General features: G+C 42.8%; 1 protein-coding gene across 2 annotated transcripts in view; it reads left to right on the plus strand.

Annotated features, from left to right (window-relative positions):
- The window catches only part of KCNMB3 (potassium calcium-activated channel subfamily M regulatory beta subunit 3), a 98966-nt gene that overhangs the window by 40812 nt on the left and 35362 nt on the right, over window positions 1–22792 (plus strand). Inside the window, exon 1 of one of the 2 annotated variants that reach the window (XM_011286052.4) lies at window positions 21565–21825. The exons of the other annotated variant lie outside the window; for it this stretch is intronic. Coding sequence (XP_011284354.2) covers window positions 21719–21825 — 107 coding nt within the window. The 5' untranslated portion in view covers window positions 21565–21718. Of the gene's footprint in view, window positions 1–21564; window positions 21826–22792 lie in introns of those variants that run through there. 2 annotated transcript variants of the gene reach the window in all.

Raw genomic sequence — 22792 nt, forward strand, 5'->3', positions numbered from 1 at the left:
TTTGAAGTCATTTAGTCATATATTAAAATAAAAATCTTTATTCATACTTTTAGCTTTCTTTCTCAATGGGGCTACATGGGACTCAACTTTGGGGCACCCAGTGTCTGAGGTTTGCAGAGTGAGTGAATCATGGTGAGGAAGCAGGAATCACCTTGATGAACTTACCAAGGAGGGAGAGGGCTGGGATAGGAATGTGGTTAGTTTGAGGGATGATCCCCAAAATGCCAGCAAATCAACCATAGTAGCCCATAAGTTCAATAGTGCCTAACTACCGGTGGTGTGGTAGAAAGGTCAGTGTTAGGAAGCTTGGGTTAGTTCTGGCTCAGCTACCAACTGGCAACAATGCTGAGCGAGACACAACCTCTTTGGGCTTTGGTTTCTTTGTAAGTAAGTCTAGAGGGTTTGGGCTAGATCTACACTGTCCAATAGAGTAGCCACCAGTCATGTGTGGGTATTGAACACTTGAAATGTGGTTGATGGGATTGAGAACAACTGAATTTTCTAATTTAATTTTATTGAATTTGAATTTAAATTAAAAATGGAAGCAGTGTAATAATTTTTTCTTTTAAATACAACCTTAAAACAATTTCTTTTTACATTTATTTATTTTTGAGAGACAGAGGGAGACAGAACACAAGTTGGGGGAGGGGCAGAGAGAGAAGGAGACACAGAATCCGAAGCAGGCTCCAGGCTCTGAGCCATCAGCACAGAGCCTGATGTGGGGCTCGAACTCATAAACCGCAAGATCAGGACCTGAGCCGAAGTCGGATGCTTAACTGACTGAGCCACTCAGGCGCCCCTTAAATACAACCTTATAACATTGGTAGGACTACATTTTATTTTAACTGCTCAAAATTTGGCATCCTTACTGAGATGTGTTACAAATGTAAAATACACACGGCATTTCAAAGTATGCAAAAGATGGTAAAATATCTCATTAATAGTATTTCTGTTTGTATTGGTTACGTACTGAAATGATAATATTTTGGATCTATGGGGTTAAACAAAATATGTTATTAAGATTAATTTCACCTGCCTCTTTTTTACTTTTTAAAATGTGGCTACAATTTGGGTTGCCTGTGCAGCTCAGTCAGTTAAGCATCTGACTCTTGATTTTTGCTCAGGTCATGATCCCAGGGTCATGGGATTGAGCCTGGCTTCAGGAGTGCAGAGCCCGCTTGGGATCCTCTTCTCTCTGTCCCTGCCCTACTCTCTCACATGTACTTTCTCTCTCAAAATAAATAAACATTAAATAAAATGTGGCTTCTAGAAAAATCTGAACTACATACATGGCTCACATTATATCTAATTGGATAGTGATGGGTTAGATGATTTCAATCACATCTCCCAGATATGCAGCCTATTGTTCTAGGTAGCTATTGTAAAAGTTCAGCTCTGAGTGGCTTGGAGCATGAATTTCAAAGAATTTAACATGACATTGTGAGTTGTAAGCTCCCCGTGCTAGCTGTGTGATTTGGGGCAGCTACTTAAACTCTATGGGCCTCAGTTTCCTTATTTGAGGAATAAATACATTTACCTCATAGAATTGTTGTAAGGGTTATATGAAATAGTATATGTAAGGTACCAAAGTGCATGTGACCATGTAGAAATAAATATTCTCCAATCGTCTCATCTCTCTGATTGTAATTTTTAATACCCATGAGGACCAAAAGAGGAAGTCAGGACATGAGGGTTTTAGCACAAGCTCCAGCCCTTATGAAGAGCCAAGGTGAGAAGAGTTTAGGTGGTCACGGAAAATGGGTGGCTTGGTTAACAGGAGTCCGCTATCCTCAGGTTGGATCCTTGATGTGATCCAGGTGCTCACTTTCTAGCCGCATATGGTCATATCTCTCTCCCTTTACCCTCTTCCTTTTGCCCTGTCTTTGTAGTTAGTTGTAGTCCAGACTTTTGAAGCGTCCTGTCCTCGGGATGTAGGAATGTTGGAAGACATAATTGAGACTGTTTGGGAAAGAAGACACGTGCCTTCCTGTCCTGGGTATCACTGTGGAGCATGGAGGTTCCCGAGGAAGCAGATGAGAGAAAACCCTGCAGCAGGTGCCAGCGTCATCCTACTTTGTATAGGCACCTCACGGCCTCCCCATGAGTCTAATCACCAACCGAGTTCCCCAGGCAGAATGTTGAAAAATAAAAAAGGCAAGGAGTCCACACAACACTTTCTTTAGGAAATGGGGCAATCTGAAATGTTAAAGATAATAGATTTATGGCATACTCTAGTTTTATTGAATCTATTTATTCATCACAAGTTTTAATTTTATCATTATTGATTATTCATAGTGATGAGAAAAATAAGCCCTGGGGTGAGAAAAACCTAGATTTGGATGTTAATCATGATACTCACTACTGTGTATTCTTGGAAAGTGACATGCCCTCTCTGGGTCTAAATTTCCTCCTGTGATGGCAAGGGCTTCCACTCATGGTGAGGGCTCGAGAAATGGTTGTTATTATTTATTGATCTTGTAATATTTACTTACTTAAGATTATTATTCAGTTATTACTTAACAGACACATAAAACTAGTCTTTTTTGGAGCCGCTTTTCATCTCTTGCCTGATTTCTGTTAGGGTTACTTTATTTCTTTGGTATCTGTGTAATCGGTTCACTTTGATGCGTAAAGCAAAGAATTATAATATAAATCAGGAAAGACAATATCCTAACTTGTGACTTGTAACTCTAAACATTATCTTGTCTCAGAGGGTGATTGTTTCAGTTATGTTGTCCCTGTGGGTGGTTGAAGTGGGATTCTTCTCTGTGTCCCTTGAGTCAACTAAGGCGACTGACGTCATTTGATGTCCTCAGCTGCTCCCTGCCACCCCCCAGCAGTAGAGATGCTCAAAGGATCTGATGAACTTGGCACTAAGGTTTCCCCTCTAGAAAATGGGGAAAACCACCCAAGGGATTAAATTTAAAAATGTTTGGGCGCCTGGTGGCTCAGTTGTTAAGCCTCTGACTTCGGCTCAGGTCATGATCTCACAGTTCGTGAGTTAGAGTCCTGCATTGGGTGAGCTCGAGCCCTGCTTCAGGTAAAACAAACACAAACACAAAAACAAAAACATGAGCCCCGCTTTGGGTGAGCCCTGCTTCTCTCTCTTTTTCTCTCTCTGCCCCTTGTGGGATGCTCTCTCTCTTCCTCCCTCTCTCTTTGCCCCTCGCTCACTCGCACCCTCTCTCTCTCAAAAAAAATTTTTTTTAACCACCTGTTGTTTTTATTCTTTCTTTATTTTTTTAATGTTTATTTATTTTTGAGAGAAAGACAGAGAGTGAGTGGGGGAGGAACAGAGAGAGAGGGAGATACAGAATCCAAAGCAGCTCCAGGCTCTGAGCTGCCAGCACAGAGCCCCACGTGGGGCTCGAACCCACAAACCGTGAGATCATGACCTGAGCCGAAGTCAGACACTTAACCGACTGAGCCACCCAGGGAGACCTGGTTTTACGCTTTAACACCAGCCAATCAGTAGCAGAATCCTGGGAAGAAAAGGCTAAAGGAGTCATCAGCATTTAGGATTCTTGAGTCATCTGCTCCGTGGGCCCCATGGAGCATCAAAGGTCAGCCCCACACCTCACTACTGCCCAGGAGCAGTTGGGAGTGGATCTGGAAGCTAAGAAATCTTCCTTTGATCCGGTATGAATTGCTTTCCTGGATGCACAGGAATGAACCATGCAGGAATGTGCAGAGGCATCCAAACCCTGGGCTGCTGTGGATGTCAAACAGGATGGATAGAGCCATTTCATTACTTGACCAGGTTCCCATGACCCTTTGCACATACCTTTATTTCTATACTTGTCACCCACAATTATTTTTTTTGTGGCTTTGTCCTCCGCAGGAATAGGAATGCCTCTGGTAGGGTTGTAAACTGCCAGGGGCACCTTTCACATGGTAGCTGGTGTGAATGGTGCCTTCCTGAGGTGTGCAGTGCACAGCCTTAGCAGTCCTGCAGCAGCTCAGCTGGGGATGGGTTGGAGTGGGTGTAGTAGATTCACCTTGTGCATCTTTTTTTTAATTTTTAAGTTTTTAAAATTTTTATTTATTTTGAGAGAGACAGAGACAGCATGAGTGGGGGAGGGTCAGAGAGAGAGGAGACAGAGAACCCCGAGCAGGCTCTGTGCTGCCAGCGCAGAGCCCGATGCGGGGGCTCGACTCCATGAAATCATGAGATCGTGACCTGAGCCAAGACCAAAAGTCAGATGCTTATCTGACTGAGCCACTCAGGTGCCCTGCCTTGTACATCTTTTATCCTGACATCTGGTACATGGCACATACTTACTCAACAAATATTTTTTGAATGAATGACACTGGCCCTATCATTTATTTTAAGTTGATTTGGCCATTTTCCTAATCCTGTTATGATGAGCCCCCCTGCTCCCTACCCCAAAGGATTGGTGTTATTGATGTTTTTGTGCATCCAGCAAAACTCTTAGAGAGGTGAGCTCCCACATGGAGGGAGCTGGGGAGTATTCAGGCTGCTTAATGCCACTGGGGTCTTGCCTGCTGGAGTGAGTGGACCTGGGGAGATAGTTGTGTCTCTGCTTGACCCACTTTGGATGCTGAGAAACAACTCAGCGAACTTCTGGCCTCATTTTCAATGTCACAGATGTGGCCCTGGAAAAGGAACCAAGTTTATAGTTTCAGAATATAATAGCACGGAGTTTGGGTCACAGCTGCAGCAAAATCAGCCCAAAACAGACACACAGGATGTAAACAAAGTGGGAATGAATTCCGTCCGTTTTCCAAATTTGGAGTTTGGAGCTGAGGAGTGAGATTGTGGGTGGATGGTCTGTTTTGGATTCTTCTGATTTCCTGAATTCATATTTCAATGAAGAGAAAGTTAGCCCTGAACGCTAATGGCACCAGGATGGGAAAGCCCTCCGGTTGTGCCCTCACCCCTGAGTGTCTCCAGTTCAGGTGGGGAAGAAGTTACCCAGTGCCCCCCTTGGCACAGGCTTGAGACGGCCTTCAGGGATTTTCACCTTACACCACCAGCTTTGTGTTCTATGGGAAAAGAAGCCACCTCCTCCTATGGTTTTGAAGAAATTAAACTTCTGAATTCACCAGACCTGCTTCCTCTTTGTTGAAAAGGAACATAAAGGCATTTAGCAAATCCTTTTGTCCTGCAAAGCCTGGCTTCCAAAATCTATGGTGCTCCTGTTGATCCCAAATCATATAATTGGATGTCAGAGACTGAGTACTGAGTCTTTCTGCTTGATATTTCTGTGGTAAAAACTCTACCCCTCCTTATCTCTGCCTAGGTGTCCCGGGATGCCTGTAGAGAAGAGATGACTCAGGTGAAGATGCAAAAGCAGAACTTCCATTACTGTATTTTCACAATGGTTTCTGTAGGAGCACCTGGGTGGCTCAGTCAGTTGAGCATCTGACTTAGGCTCAGGTCATGATCTCACAGCGTGTGAATTCGAGCCCCGCATTGGGCTCTGTGCTGACAGCTCAGAGCCTGGAGCCTGCTTCCGATTCTGTGTCTCCCTTTCTCACGCTCTCTTTCTCTCTCAAAAATAAATAAAAGTTAAAAAAATGTTGTCTGTAATCACAGAATCCACGTCAAGGCAAGAGGCTCCACAAATCAGCGTCTTGAGGAGAGAAAACACTTCAGGAAGGAAATAGAAAGAGACACAGTACCAAGTGTTAGGACACGAGAATGTAGTTTGCCTTCAAATTTTCTCAGGCAGCTTATGTTGCTGTCTTACACCTGACCTCTCACCCCACACATCTGAATTACCTCACCCAAAATGGAAGCATGGCTGGGCACCTATCTGGTTTGTGAAATTAAACTTTTATAGTTCTCTTCCTGAGGAGTGAATGGAAATTCATTTGGTTTATTAACAAAGGCTTAGGAAGGATCGACAGGCCATGCTGTAAAACACAGCTTTGAAGAGGGTAAGTAGATCTTTGCATTTGGTGCTTGGGATCCAGTCAGGGTTATGACTTGCGGGGTTTCCTTCGCAGCACCCCCACCCCCCACCTTTGTTTTTAATTTGGCAGAGAAATGTGACCTAGATTTCTCAGCTTGGGTGAATCAGATGGGGTAATCTATGAAGTTGCTGATTGTTTTTGCCTCTGTGGCTGCAAAGCCAGGCACCTAGTTGTGTGCTCTGGAAATAATACTGGTATAATATGTCCTTAAATGGAGGCCTGTTTCCCTGTTGCCAAAATAATGGGCATCTGATAATTTAACTCTGCCAATATTGGTAGGTAGTTCTGGGCTTCAATTTATGATTAATAATTGGCACAGAGAACAAATTTGTTTTTCTAGCTGATTTGCTCCTTTGTAAATCATTAGGCATTTAAGGTGGGTAAGCTTGGGGGGGCATCTGGGTGGCTCAGTGTGGGTGGCTTAAGCACCTTTGATCTCAGCTCAGGTCTTGGTCTCAGGGTCGTGAGTACAAGCCCTGCGTTGGGCTCCATGCTGGGTGTGGAGCCCACTTAAAAAAAAAAAAATAAAGTGGGTAATTTCACATGCTCTCTTCATTATCTTCAAAAGTTTCTGAATGGGTCAGGTTTCTGTAAAGCAAAGAAGAAAATAGGGATAGTTACTTCTAAATGGCTTAGAAATTGACATAAACTCAACTCTAGCTTCAGCAAAAAGTAAATTTATTGACTCATTTACCAGGGAAATATAGCCAGGAGCGGATAGCTTCAGGCACAGCTGGATCTGGGGGTTCAAACATCATCATCCAAGCAACTTTCCTGTATCTTTTTGCTTTTCCTTGTCTGTTTTACAGACGCCTTAGAGGGGTGACAATAGCCCAAGGCCCATATTCTCTAGCTTAGCAACCCTGAGTGAATATAGAAGGTTTCTCTTCCATTGCCCTGACATTCTCAAAGAAAATTCTCATTTGCTCAGGTGGGGCCTTGTATTCATCTTTGAATGAGTCCCTGTGGTTGGAGGGATGGTACATGTGAACTGGACAGTCTGGGCCAACTACTCATCCCTGTGGAGGAAATGGCAGGTACTAATAATTAAGTCACATGCCCGCCCCAAATCACACACTTGACTAAAGAGTGTGATGTTCTGATTGGCCAGGACTGAGTCTCCTATGTCACTTCTGGAGACAGAGAAATAAGACAAGAATTGAGAGTGAAGGAGGAGCAGTACCAAAAGAAAATTGGTGCACCGACAGAAGGGAGAATAGAAGTTGGCTAGCTAAGGCAACAAATATTAAGAGACTTCAATGAAAGCTTGCATTTTTTAAAAGTAAGCTCTATGCCCAACATGGGGCTTGAACTTGCAACCATGAGATCAAGAGTTGCATGCTCTACTGACTGAGCCAGCCGGGTGCCCCAGAAGCTCGCATTTATCGTTTACAATTTTGAGGTTGGATTTGTTTTCCCTTCTACGCAACACTATATTGAGATCTAAGGAAACATAAGCTTATCCGGGTTATAAATACCTATACTAATAGAGCTTTTTTGATTTTACAAAGTTCATCCACCAATCCCTATAACAACCCCATGAAGTTTGTATCTGTTCTCATTCCACAGGTGAGGAAATGAAGGTATGGAGAGGTTAAGCAACTAACCCCACACACAACTGTAACCAGAGGAGCTAGCACTCAAACCCAGGCTGTCAGATTCTATAGTTCCTGCCTTTTCCACTCTGCCCTGTGAGAGAAAAAGAACACTCAACAAAAGCAGGTCCAGTATGAATGAGCAGGGCATAGATTCAAGAGATAGTTCAGAGGAGTTAGCAGCAGACTGGAATGACTCACTGATGGTGGGTGGAGGTGGAGGTGGTGATGAAGGAGAGGAGATGACTCAGCCTTCCAGCTTGGGTGACTGATGGGGTGGATGCTGCTGCCATTAATTAAGATATTGCTCACAGGTGGAGATGATCCCCAGCCTCTCAGGTACATCCCTCTTCTCAAGTCAGTTCTTGAGCCACTACTGATGAGCCCTAGGCAATAACCATCCCCCTTACTCCTATGCCTGTCCCTATCTGGTGGAGCTCCTTCCTCTAGCCCTGGGATTCAAAGGTCTAGCTGGATCTAGCTTTTATGGTGGTCTAGCGGCCTAGCCTTTACATCTTCTCTCAGAGTGCCTCCGGGACTCAGGTTTCTTTGCTGCCAACTTGGACTCTAGGAGCTTGATGACCCTGGGAGTGAGTCCTGGTGCTTGAGCGGCCAGTTTCAGAACACAGTAAGCTGCCTCAGTCTCTCCTCCTTAGTTTTAGTATTCTAGTGCTGCCTTGAGAATGGGTCTAATGGCTGGGCCCTGGTGTCCTACTTCTGTCTGATTTTCTGGCATGTTGATTAGGGCCATACCTCACATGGACAAATATCCCTCAGTGATGTGCTATCATCTTGACTCCTGAATATTGGCCACAGCTGGGATGCCCCAGAGTGTCACTCTGCTTGACTATTTGCATGGCCAGGGGTCAATAGGCTTGCCTCTTCCAAGGCTCTCAGATCCTGCTTCCCCCAGTTGGGTGTCCCTTCCATAATCATCAGGTTTATTCTTGTTCCTGTTGCTGACCAAACTTTCTCCCAACCTCTGAGCCTTTGCACTGGCTGTGTCCCTGCCTGCAGTGCTCTGCTTCCTGGCCTGCTTGGCTTTTCCTTGCCATTCAGGTCCCAGCTTAAATGCCATGTTCCCATCCAATGTAGCCTGACCTCTTCCTGATCTCTTTCCACATCATCATCCCATTTCTCTTTCCTCATCACATTAATGTATTTGGAATTCTTCCATTTGGGTCTTTGTTTCTTATCTGTTTCCTCGCTAGGATGAAAGCTCCTACAAGGTAGGCACCTCCCCTCTTGTGCTCACTGTTATATTGGAAGGCTTAGAACAGTGCCTGCTACACAGTAGGTGCTCAATAACCTATTTCTAGAATGGTATTGAATGACTCTTGATCACTGAGACCACATCATGTCTGGTCTACGCCAGGGAAGGAGATGAGATGGACCTTGTGATGGCTGAACTGGAGGGCTGTCCACTTGGAGCCGTCCAACTCCCTGTGTCAAAACTCCCCACCTGGTCTGTCAAGCAGACTCCTAGATTCAGTTCAGAATTGTCCTCTTAAACACCTTTCCTTGCCCTGACCTCGAGAGTGGTACTACTCATTCCTCTTCCTTGCTCTGGTAGCAGCTCTTCCCAATATTTAATTATACACCATCACATAGCATTGTGTACTTGTTTGCTAGCCTGTCTTTCTTCCCAGTTGGACTGTGAGCTTTTTGCCAGCTGGAAATCTGCAGGGTTTGTCTTTGGATCCCTGGTGTCTAACACAGAGTTGCAATTCAATCCTACAATTATTTGTGTGGGAATATACAAGTTGGAGAATGCATGAGGAAACTGGGTGTGTGAATCTGGTATGCAAGAGATAAGTCCAGATTAGTGACGCAATAATTAAATTAACTGATTTAACAACCATTTATCCAAGAATCATGTCACTAGAGAAAAAAGTCTTTGAAACGTGGGCCATTCCATTGCAAAAGAGCTCACGTCATTATTATCGTGTCAAGTTACGTTTATCTGAGCCAACCTCTTATTCATATCCTATTCACATGCTCCTATTCACAAGCCTGGGATAGAAATCCGGAGTTGTGTCCTGACCCACTTGGGATAACTCCAGAGTCATGGTTCTGACGTTCTAAGCTTTTGAATGACTCTATTTTCATCTAACCTGAGTTACAGTCACTGGCTTTTGTGAGACCAACCTCATCAATCATAATAGTGTCTGTGCTGGGGAGGATCCCTACCTCATTGCACCCACATGCAGATTTAATGACATACAACCTAAGGGTGAGCTCAGGCTCATTCTATTCACGTTTGATTCACTGCATCCTTTGGTCCAATGTGTTATCACAGATTTGAGATCCAAAGCCATAATTCAGTTGGTAATTTTATGTAACACCATCCTGGAGATGAAAGTTTAACTGTGAAAGAAAATCAGTTGTTTATTCACTAACCACTTGCAAGTTGTGGATTACACGGCAGGCCTTATGCTTGGGCCTGAGGACAAGGATGAGTAAGATCAAGTCCTTGTCTTTGGGGAGCTGACAGTCAAAAGGACCACACGAGACAAAAGGGTAGATGATTTTAGTCTGATCTGTGAGGGCCATGATAAGGTGAAGTCTTGGGGATGAACACAAATTGGTCAGACAAAGGATGGGGGCAGGGAGGGAACGGCAAGAACAAAAGACAGGAAAGCATGGAGAGGGAGTGGCATGAGACCAAAGCAGAGCAGGCTCTGGCCCATGTAAGGCTCTTGAATTTAACCTTCAGACTGTTTTCCAAAATATATTTTATTTTATTTTATTTTATTTTATTTTATTTTATTTTATTTATTTTTTAAATGTTTTTAAATGTTTAAAATATTTTTTAAATATTTTATTTATTTTTGAGAGAGTGCAAGTGGGGGAAGAGCACGGGAGGCGGGGGGGGGGGGGGGGGACAGGCTTTTGCACTTACAGCAGGCAGCCCACGGGGGCTTGAACTCACGAACTGCAAGATCATGACCTGAGCTGAAGTCAGATGGTCAGATGGTCAGATGGTCAGAAGTCAGATGGTCAACTGACAGAGCTCCTCCAAAATAGATTTTAAAGAATACTTGTTTTGTGTGATAACTGCTTTTGCACTGTAAAAGGGTTTATGATTAGCCAAATTTGGGGGAACGCTGACTTAAATGGCAGTATTAATACTGTCCAGTTGGTACCTGATTTTCCTGAGCACTGTGTGTTATCCTGTGATAGTCAGGGGAATACAGGGGAGAACAATATATACTGTCCCATGCTCATGGAGCTTGCCAGGCCAATGAGGAAAGTAGGAATTAAACAAATAGCTACAAATGATTTGTTAAGTCTATACAAATGAGAAAAGTCCCAGAAAGGAGACTGTGTTATAGGATGTAGGATAGAGTGGTTAATAAGAACAAGAACTGACATTGTTTTAGTCCTGCCATGAAGCAGACATTGGGCTAAGGGCTTCGTAAGCATTATTATGTCTAAACAAAGCTAACTGGGACAATATGCAAATACGCTTTTTGCATTTCCTAATGCTGGACACAGTATTAAGGCATTTCCCAAGTGGATCTGACCATGGTATAGTTTTTTCACAGAACACCCATTCAATTGTATGGCAATTTTGGCATAGGGAACCATTGAGGGGTTCTCAAATGGGGAGAGATATGGTTAGGTTTAATTTTCCAAATGGTAGAAAACATTTACTTTGTGATCTTGGTGGCTTAGAAGTGGTCAGAGATTTTAGAAAAAGTTTAGGGATCCTCAACCTTGTCAATAAAATGCAATTACCTTCACTTTTTGAAATACTGACCTATTAAATCTGAGTTTCCTAGAGCAGTCTGTAGTTTATAAAACCTCTGGGTACACAGGAAACTAGTAACGTTGGTTGCCTCTGGAGAGGGGTCCTGGGTGGCTGGACTACAGGGACAGGAGGAAGACTCCTCACTGTAGAGTGGTGAGCCACGGTTGTATATTACCTATTATAGAATAAATGTGTAAAGTAAAAAAATCCTTATGGGTGATCTAGATGTAGCCAGGATAAAGAATCACTGGTGGAATTAATTAGTGAATTAAAAAAAATGTGGGGTGCCTGGGTGGCTCAGTCAGTTGAGAGTCTGACTCTTGATTTCAGCGTAAGCCATGATCTCACAGTTCATGAGATTGAGCCCCACATCTGTGCTGTCAGCACAGAGCCTGCTTGAGATTCTCTCTCTCTCTCTCTCTCTCTGCCCCTCTCCCCTGCTTACACACACACTCTAAATAAATAAGTAAATAAATAAATAAATAAATAAACATTAAAAGATAAAAACAAAATAATGTGAAACAAGTGATTAAAATTTCCTATTACAAGTAAGATGTGCTAGATAGATTTGATCATTAATCTTAAATGCTTAAAGAAAGCAACTCCCTAGGAATGGGGAAAGGAGCTCAGACCATGAGGGATAAAAGAGACAGAAAAAGGGAGAGCAGAGGCCAAAGACTAAAGTTTTCTGGTGGACAGCAACAGTGTGGACTGTTGGAACCCTGATGTCTCTACTCACTAGCTGATGAGCCATGGGACTTGGGGGCGTTTCTTAGTCCTCCCCGCTCCCCATTCCTCACTGTAACATAGGAATAATATTAGCTGCCTTAAAGGGTGGTTGGGAAAATCAAAGGAAATAATGAATGAAGGTTTTACACACACACACACACACACACACACACACACACACACACACATACACACCCTTACTGCCTGGTTTAAGAGAGAAGAAGAGAGGAAAGGGTAGACCTGGACATCTTTGTAGGGAGAGTGGAAGATGGAAGTTATAAAAGTGGAGACAAATCAAGATCCTTCAGAGGACAGAAAAGGAGGAGAACTCTTTTCCTCTGGGAGGAAAAGGAAGAAGAGGGTGGGCGGATAAAGAGGTGAGGTGGCAACAGACATTTCAAGAGGGAGGAGGGAAGCTGAAGGAGATGAGTTAAAAAATCTTACTCTTCTTCTCTGCAAAGGAAGAGGCAAAGTGGGAATTTCATCAAATGTTTCAAATACTCACAATATTGGACACACAAAAGCCATGTGTTTTGGTTAAAATAAATTGGTGCCAGTCTACATATCTGATAAAAATATAGGCAACCTCCCTGCTGTGTCACCTCCCTGCTTCTTTTTCTTTTCTTTCTTTCTTTTTTTAAATTTAAATTCTAGTTAGTTAACATAGAGTGCAATATTGGTTTCAGGAGCAGAATTCAGTGATTCATCACTTATATACAACAGCCAGTGCTCATCACAAGTGTCCTTCTTAGTACCCATCACCCATCTAGCCCATCCCCTACCCTCCTCCCTCCATCAACCCTCAGTTTGTTCTCTATCGTGAAGAATCTCTTGTGGTTTATTTCCCTTTCTTCTCTCCCCCACCCCTTCCCATATGTTCATCTGTTTTGTTTCTTAAATTCCACATATGAGTGAACTCTTATGGTATTTGTCTTTCTCTTATTAACTTATTTCACTTAGCATAATACACTCTAGCTCCATCCACGTTGTTGCAAATGGCAAGATTTCATTCTTTTTGATGGCTGAGTAATATTCCATTGTATGTATATACCACAGTTTTTTTTATCCATTCATTAGTCGATGGATGTTTGGGCTCTGTCTGTAGTTTGGCCATTGTTGATAATGCTACTATAAACATTGGGATGCATGTATCCCTTCGAATCTGTATTTTTCCACTCTTTGGATAAATACCTAATAGTGTAATTGCTGGATTGTAGGGTAGTTCTATTTTTAATTGTTTGAGGAAACTCTATACTGTTTTCCAGAGTGGCTGCACCAGTTTTCATTCCCACCAGCAGTGCAAGAGGGTTCCCCTTTCTCCACGTCCTGCCAACACCTGTTGTTTCTTGTGTTGTTAATTTTAGTTGTTATTGTTATGCCCAGAATTCATGATCCCCAAAGACCACCGGGGAGCCGAGTCCGATGCAAAAGCAAAGAGCCTTTATTTGAGCTAGCTCGAGCTCAATCCCCTACCTGCACCGACACAGCGGTGAGATGCCAGGGAAAGAGAGCGAGTTTCAAAAGCACAAAGGTTTTATTGGGGTCTAGGGGCAGTTGGTGAGGTAATGGCTGTGGCCTCAGTTGATTGGCTGGGGAAGGGTCGGAGTCCTGTTACGCAGGTTGCCAGGCGTGTTTTGATCGGGAAGTTTGAACAGGTGAGCGTGAGGTTACTCAAGGGGAGGAGGCGTGGTCAAGGTGGAGGACACAGAACAAGATGGAGTCGGCCGGCATAGGTCCGCCCTTTCATTATGACAGGTGTGAGGTGGTATCTCATCATGGTTTTGATTTGTATTTCCCTGATGATGAATGATATTGAGCATCTTTTCAAGTGTCTATTAGCCATCTTGATGTCTTCTTTGGAAAATTGTCTATTCATGTCTTCTGCCCATTTCTTAACTGGGTTATTTGTTTTTTGGGTGTTGAGTTTGATAAGTTAAAACATTTTTTTTTAATGTTTATTTATTTTTGAGAGAGGGAGAGAGAGAGAGAGAGAGAGTGGGGGAGGGAAAGAGAGGGAAGGAGACAGAATCCAAAGCAGGCTCCAGGCTCTGAGCTGTCAGCACAGAGCCTGATGCGGGCCTTGAACCCACCAGCTGCAAGGTCGTGGCCTGAGTCGAAGTTGGACACTTAACTGATCGAGCCACTCAGGTGACCTGAGTTTGATAAATTCGTTATAGATTTTGGATACTAACCCATTTGCCGATATGTCTTTTGCAAATATCTTCTCCCATTCCAAAGATTGTCTTTTAGTTTTGTTGATTGTTTTCTTCACTTTGCAGAAGATTTTTATCTTGATAAGGTCCCAACAGTTCATGTTTGCTTTTGTTTTCCTTGCCTTCGGTGAAGTATTTACTAAGAAGTTGCTCTGGCTGAAGTCAAAGAGGTTTCTGCCTGTGTTCCCCTCTAGGATTTGGATGGTTTCCTGTCTCACATTTACGTCTGCCATCCTTTTGAATTTATTTTTGTGTATTCTGTAAGAAAGTGGTCCAATTTCATTCTTCTGCATGTTGCCATCCAGTTTTCCCAACACCATTTATTGAAGAGACTGTCTTTTTTCCATTGGATATTCTTTCCTGCTTTACTGAAGATGAGTTGACCATATAGTTGTGCACCCATTTCTGGGTTTTTTATTCTTTTTCATTGATCTATGTGTCTGTTTTTGTGCCAGTACCATACTGTCTTGATGACTATAGCTTTGTAACATAGTTTGAAATCTGGAATCGTGATGCCTCTAGTTTTGTTTTTCTTTTTCAGGATTGCTTTGGCTATTCAGGGTCTTTTGTGGTTCCATACAAATTTTAGGATTGTTGATCTACCTCTGAGAAGAATGCTAGTGGTATTTTGATAGGGATTTTATTAAATGTGTACACTGCTTTGGGTAGTATAGACATTTAAAAAAATGTTTACTTATTTTTGAGAGAGTGAGAGAGAGAGACAGAGTGTGAGGAGAGGAGGGGCAGAGAGAGATGGAGACACAGAACCTGAAGCAGGCTCCAGGCTCTGAGCTGTCAGCACAGAGCCCAATGCGGGGTTTGAACTCACAAACCATGAGATCATGACCTGAGCCGAAGTCAAATGCTCAACAAACGGAGCCACCCAGGTGCCCCTGGGTAGCACAGAAATTTTAACAATATTTGGTCTTCCAATCCATGAGCATAGAATGTTTTTTTTTTTCCATTTCTTTGCATCCTCTTCAATTTCTGTCATAAGTGTTCTATAGTTTTCAAAGTACAGATCTTTCACCTCTTTAGTTAAGTTTATTTCTAGGTATGTTATTGTTTTTCCTGCTTCTTCTTTTTCAATCTTCTGTCACAAATATCTTCAAGAGGCCATTTATTCATTCAAGCCTTTTATTTTGAGCCTACTGTGTGGCAGGTCCTAGAAGATCAGGGAGGTCAACATACTGAGGACAGTGTGGGGTGATAAGGATGAGGAGGGGGTGGGGAAGCAAAGCATAGCTTTGCTCTTCTTATGCATGGTATGTGAACTTAGAAACTCAGAGAAGGCTGGATGTTTTCAGCCTGAAATTCCAATTTCAGGTAGGAATTGTGTGGGTTTCTCTTTGTATAGCACATTGAAACAGACTTATTTCCCTAAATGAGCCGATTGAGATGGGATACAAATCCACTTGAATAGACATGTTCCCTGTGGCCCAAGAAAGATGATGGCACTCTGTATGGAAAAGCGTGGAAAAGAATATGTTGAGTCAAGCTTAAAAAAAATTCCTGCAAAATAATTGCCCACTTTCTTAACAACAAGGATAACAGTAGTAGTGTTCAATCCCTTCAGACCCAATGCCTCCTTCATAGCAAATACTTTACTATTCTGAAATGAGATTCATTGATGATATAACCTACCCATATACATTTAAAAAATAACATAATGTGCAAACTTTATTATATGGGGAAATTAAAATTAAGTTACCATTAAATATGTAATTCTCCATGTAAATACTTGAGCATGGCTATATCAGTAGTACAATGAAATACACAGATAGTGACACCTACATGGATAATCACTGTGCATGTGGCAGCTGACAATGTAGGTCAATTTGGGTATTTTATTATATTAGTAACTTAAATGCCAATTCAAACAGCTTTGCTGATGGTGGTGTGATTTCCTCAAATGTGAAGAACTTTTGATGAATTTCTGGACAAAGTGGGTACACATGTCTCTGAATTTACATCATAGATGCATTTTTGGAAAATTCAGTGGATATTGAAAAAAGTACAAAACAAACACAGATATTTTGTGTTTATATGTAAAATGAAGTTAGGTTTTAGCTCAGATCATTATAAACACGCTTTTCATCTACATGAATCCCCACTGACACATGGAAAGTTCCATGGCACTCAGGGCAATTCTTTGTTGTGTGGGACTTTCTTGTAACTTGCAGAACATCTGCCCCATCTGGCTGTCTCCTCCAATCATAAGGACAACCAAGAAATACTCCACAGATTTCCAAAATGCCCACCAGGGGGTGGCACCATCCCCTTTGAGAACCATAGCGGCAGAATATGAATGTACTGGGAGAAGCTCACTAAATGCTTGTTGAATAAAATGATTACAAACCTTGAGGATCCCCACAACCAACATTTAGAACTTTAATTCACACTGTGGAGAACCTGTAGATATAAATGGGAGACCTAGACAGGGATAGCCAAATGTTTTCATCTTTCAAGCCCACCTACCCCAATTGGTTAGAAGTAGTTGCCCTTAATATCCTATAGAGAATAATTTTCGAGGTAGTGTCCATCTCATTCAATCGCTCCAGAATGATTGATGGAGCACACGTGCTAGGCATGGTCCTAGGAGCTGGAGATACGGTAATGAATAAAACAGACACAGATTTGGGCCCTTACAGAGCTAACATTTTGAGTTCAGGAGGAGCTGACATAAAGGTGTCTGCCATGAGACCAGGAACCCACTGCCCACAAATGTGTCTTACCTGGAACAGAAGAGTTAACCTGAGTCATTACTAACCCAGGAACTCTCCTGGAATTTTATTAAAAAATAATTAAGTTTCTGATACTCATCCATTTTCCTATCATTTGTCTTTTTTTCCTCAGAAAGAGAAACAGCAAAAAACAACGAAACAAAACAAAACAACCCAGACAACTTCTAGTTAATTGATAATTCTGATTGAGTTCTAGTGAATAGAGTTATTCGATAGTTTGTAAAGATGTATTAAAATTAATGAAGAGACATCACTTGCCAAGAAATTGGTCAAGTCAGGAACAAGAATTTATCTAAAAGTAATTAGGACACACTCAATACCCATCAAAACGTATGACCATCTGGTCTCTGTGAAAACCTGGCCACCAACATTCCTGTGAGAATCTGAATAATAAGACACATATCCTGGGGTGCCTGGGTGTCTCAGTCGGGAAAGTGACCAATTCTTGATTTCGGCTCAGGTCGTGATCTCAGAGTCATGAGATCAAGCCCTGTGTAGTAGTTCCATGCTAGGTATGGAGCCTGCTTAGGGTTCTCTCTCTCCCTCTTCCTCTGCCCCTCCCCTGCTCTCTCTTTCTCTCTCTCTCTCTCTCTCTCTCTCAAAAAACAAAAAGAAAACAAAACAAAAAAAACAACAAGACACATACATATCCCTAGCTACTGACAGAGGAGGCAGGATATTATTGTCAATAAAAGCACGGGCTTTGAATCTGATCTGTTTTAGAGGCCTGGACCTGCCCTTGATTACTGTGGTTTTATGATTTGGGGCAAGTTATTCAGCATCTCTAGGCCTCTGTGGCCTCATTTTTCCAAATTAGTGAAGTATCTACCTCTTTGGGTTATGTGACTGAGGGAATAATGTTCCCAAAGCACTGAGCACAATCCCTAGTGCGGGGTTGATCAGAAGCCTGTGATCACTACTTCCAGGAGATATGGGGTGGGGTGGGGGGTTGGGTTCTTTCCTTTCTAGGTGAGCACTGCCACTCAGCAGCTGAGGTGAGGAGTTCTTACCTTATTGTGAATCCAGGAGAGGAGATAACATTTTCTTGGAAACAAATTTATGGTTTCATATATTTCAGTGGATCTTAAAAGTGGAAAGTACATTAAATCATCTGCTCTAAACCCCTCACTGTACTGAGAAATAAGCTCAGATCCAGGGAGGTCGTGTGATCTGGGACTAGAGACAGAGTTTAGTTTTCCAAGGTCAGGCTTCCAAGACCTATTTAACCCGTAATGTGACCTGGGGGTTTCCAAAGAATGAACATAGGACCACTTGTATTAGAATCACATGAGGAGCTTTTAAAATGCAGGTTCCTGGGTCTTATAACCAAGCTATTTTATCAGAACCTCTAGAGATGGGACCTAGGAACCTGTATTTCATAGCAGGTCACACTTAAAATCAAGTGCCACTCATGTAGCGATCAATACCTTGATTTACAATATTGTAAAGCATGCCCAGACCCAGTGCCACCTGAAGACTTGGTTGCAGTGGATTTGAAATAGGACCATAAATCCAGGGCTGTTGAACTATGTAACAATTTCAGCTATTGCTTCTATTACTTTCTGCTTCAATTATCCAATGAGTTGTCTTTATGCCAGGAGACGCTCAGTTCTCTGGCTCCTGTGAATTTGAATAACTCAGTGTGGCTCTCTACTCTTGCAAAAGCCCAAGGAATGAATTAATACATGTAAAGCCTTAGAACTGTGCCAGGCTCATAGCAAGTGCTCAATAAAAGTTAGTTATTAGTATTATTTCTCATTACAGCAGGAAGAACATCTGCAGAGGGGTGATGTTGGTTTCTCTGACATGAGTTTAGGTCATAGGATCAGTGTCAATTTGATTAGGGAAGATGGCTGGAGGCAGTCATTAAGATAAAGGCAGTGGAAGATCCCGTTAAGACTCCCTAAGTGCGTGGCACAGATCATACTCCCTTGTTGTTTTTGTTGTTTTTTTCCTGTGAAGAGAATGTAAGATCAGATATGACTTTACTTTTGATACTTTAAATTGTTGCTTGCATCAGCAGAAACTACTCATAATGGGATGATGTTTCAGTTGGGGATTTATTTATTCTCCTACCTACAAACACACAGACACACAAGAATGTAGGCTATTGTATACTACTTAGGTTGCTGTAAATGACTCGTGCATGTCTAAATTTGAAAAGAGAGCCATCGTGTTCACGAACATGGAGAATTTCAGCTACAGAATTCTTAGCTGTGATAGGTAATGTGTAATTGAGAGAATGTGAAAAAGAATGAGGAAGTAGGTTCTCCAGCATGATAAAAGGGAAAAGTAGTTCTTTTTTTCCCCTTGAGTAAAGCATTTGTTAAATGCAAAGGAAAATGACTATGGGCTCTGGAGCGAGGAGTCCATGATGCCAGCATTTTACAATAACATCCCCTTTCATCTACACATCTCACAACAGTTATGGGCACTAATTAAGCCTCACCATACTCATACAATTCACACTGTGTTTTATTTACTCCCTTTTTACTGAGGAAAACCAAGGCAGTGAAAGTTTAAAGGGTTATTTGGAGTTACAAAGCTGGGATTTGAACCCAGTACCCAAAGCTTCTGGCCCAGAGAGGAAGGGGACCCACATGGTGGGTTTGACAGTTGACTCATAGCTGATATTTGGTGGAGCAGGAAGTGATCTCGGGCAACTCTGAGAGGAAGGCATAAACCAGGAGCTCAGGGATGGTCTAGAGGACCAAGAGAAGGGACCAGACGCCCTGATATATAGTGAGGGCACATGTACCTGGTGTCTCTTACACCACACTCCTTCTGCCTTATTTGCCATGTCCCTGAATAGACACACTGGCATTGCAATTTATACTGACAATTCTGGATTTTTGGGACTGTGAGTCTTGAGTGAAGTATGTATGTGCAGGGGACTTGCTGTAGGGGCCAGAGGGGGGTGGGCTGGTAGTGGTGGGCAGAGGTGAGTCACCAAGTGAAGCGACAGTAGGAGGTAAATCAAAGGGCAACAGGTTATGTTACTCCTTTTCACCTGTCATTCTCTTCCCATTAAAAGGGAAGAGAAAACAAAGCACTAGGTCTGAGATCAATCTCAGATGGTCAATTGTGACAGCTATGCCTCAGACATATTCAGGCCCTGACTTGTCTAGGACCTCAAACAAATGTCTGGGTCTCTCAGAACTCTTGAGTGGAGACTAAAAGTAATTGGAAATAACTCACTTTCTCTATACCCTCTTAAGATGAATTTTTAAAGATCATGAGTGAGGGTTTTCACATAATGGAGTAAGAATCAGAAAAAGGGGACGACCAGAAGGCCCTAGGAAAGGTGGATTCAAGTCCCGGGAGCCATGTAGGGATCTCACAGGCTCAAACATTAGTATATTTTTGAGATTGAATCAAATATGTAAAAATAGTAGCAAATTATTTACCTCTTCAAAGAGAGTTACATACCAAATTGCAGGGGAATTTGTTAGCACATCTACATCTGAAAAAGAAAGGTTATATATTTATAAGGCTAAGTTGCAAGGAGGGGGCAGAAGGGAAAAAGTTTTAGTTGCTATTAGGTTTTATTCCAAATTATATCAGTTCATTAGAAACATATGGTTTATAAAAGACTTAGGCTATAACTCTAAGAAGTATATCAATACTATCAATACAATATCATACTCTCAGAAGTATATCAATATATATTTTAAGCAATATTAAATAGCTGCAAGTAACAGTTAATCTGGCTACATATACACGGATATTTACAGAAGAGATTATGCTTACATTCTTGCCCATGGTAATGTTTTGGAAAATGGTAAGATGATATTACCCTTATTAAAAACATATGGCAAAAGGGGTCTATCTGACATTTTATTATCCACCTTTTAGTAAGCTACAATATAATGCTAATTGATGTTCATGATTTGAAAGTATTGAAACATCTCCAAATGTGTTCTGGGTTATCAAAGAAAGATAACATGATATTCGATATGGTTTTTTCAAACCTTGATAAATTTTATTTTTATTTTTTGTAACTAGGTCCCACACCCAGCGTGGCCCCCAAGGGTGCGGGGAGGGGGCTTGAACTCAGGACCCTGAGAGATGAAGACCTGGGTTGAGATCGAGCCAGATGCTTAACCCGCTAAGCCATCCAGGCGCCCCTTGATACAGTTTTAATGGTGAGTTATTTTATGGCCCTTGAAAATTTGGGAAATCACATATGGTATAAAAATGAATTCTCTTAATTGGAACATGCAATTAACCGGAAAAATCCACTCTCTACGCTTGCACTCTAACAATTTGTGAAAAAGGAAACGTAGTCAGGGCAAAACATTTCCTCTTTTTATAAACCTTGAACTGAGTATGTCCCTCACCAATTACATAGGGTCCCTGGGGCCTCAACTTTCCACAAGCGGTTAGGTCTCTATGGCAATGCAGCTGGCTGCTGGAGCGGAACCCAGGTGACAAAGCGGAACCCAGGTGACTAGGCGGAGGCAGGCGCTGGGTGACCATGGGGAGAAGGTCTGGATGCAGAAGGTCATTAACGGTCTTCTTGAGCGTCTAGGATTGATACTCTGCTTTTTGAGAAAATGCAGACCTCCCCCCCACCCCCTCACCCGCCCCTGCCCCAGGCTGCCTCGACTTCCCACGTCTCCTGGAAAGCGGGCGCTGTGCACCGCTGCTCCTGATGGCTGCCTGCGCTGGGACTGGCGGCTCCCTCTGGGACCCCACTTCCGTTGATGCCTAAGCTTCGCCCTTCTTGTGCCCTCAGAGGCTATGACTCAGGTGAAAGGAGTCCATTTTGGCCAGGCCCCTGGTCTCATGCAGCCGTTCAGCATCCCCGTTCAGATTACACTCCAGGGTGGCCGGAGGCGCCAGGGGAGGTAAGCCACCACCAGACTCTCTCTTGCTGCATAGTGGCTCCAAGAGCGGCTATAAGGAGTATGAGGTTAGATTTGGTCGTCCTCCTCTAAGTGTGCCCACTTGCCATGGCTCCTGAGGGACCTTGGGGCCTTCTCGCCCCAGCAGCACTGACTTCAGGGGGCTGCATCCTTTCTTATTGGCTTCCTCCTGCATTTGCATTGCAAAATTTTAAAGGCCAGGGACCTTTTTTTTAACTCCCCTGTGGCTCCCTAGCACTAGGACATGGCCCAGTGCATGTCTGGTGCTGAATAAATATCTCTTGAATGAAGGGATGAAGAAGGACCAGCATTTGGTCCCCCTGGTGAAGCATGCTTGGGCCTTGGAGTCACAAATGAACTGAACTGAATTCAAATCTCAGTTCCACCACTTAACTAGCTATATGACTGTGGGCAAGCCATGTAATCTCTGTCTGCCTCATCTCCTTGTCCATAAAGTGGGGATAGTAACAGTCTCTACAAGCCTTGGCATACTTCCTAATACTGCTCTTGGCACTATTCCATTATACTTTCTCTATATTTCAGCCACTGTTTTTAACCACCCACCTTTTAAAAAATGTTCATTTATTTATTTTGAGAGCAAACGAGTGTGTGCACATGTGAGCAGGGGAGGCGCAGAGAGAGAGAGGGAGAGGGAGAATCCCATGCAGGCTCTGCAGTGTCAGTGTTGAGCCCAACTCAAGTCATAGGACTTGATCCTATGAACCATGAGGTCATGACTGGAGCCAAAATGAAGAAAGAGTCAGGCACTTAACTGACTGAGCCACTCACTTCTCCTTAAGGGAGGAGAAGGGCTATCTTCAGGACTTCTTTTCCTCCCCCAGAGAAATGCAAAGCTGAGGGGCTGAGAGCCTTAAATGAAGCTGTGGTCCTTCTGTCTGCTCCTGGGTTTGGGCCAGTGGGGTGGTTGGAACTGGGCACCGAAATTGAG

Source organism: Felis catus, chromosome C2, assembly GCF_018350175.1.
Source record: "Felis catus isolate Fca126 chromosome C2, F.catus_Fca126_mat1.0, whole genome shotgun sequence".
NCBI lineage: Eukaryota > Metazoa > Chordata > Mammalia > Carnivora > Felidae > Felis > Felis catus.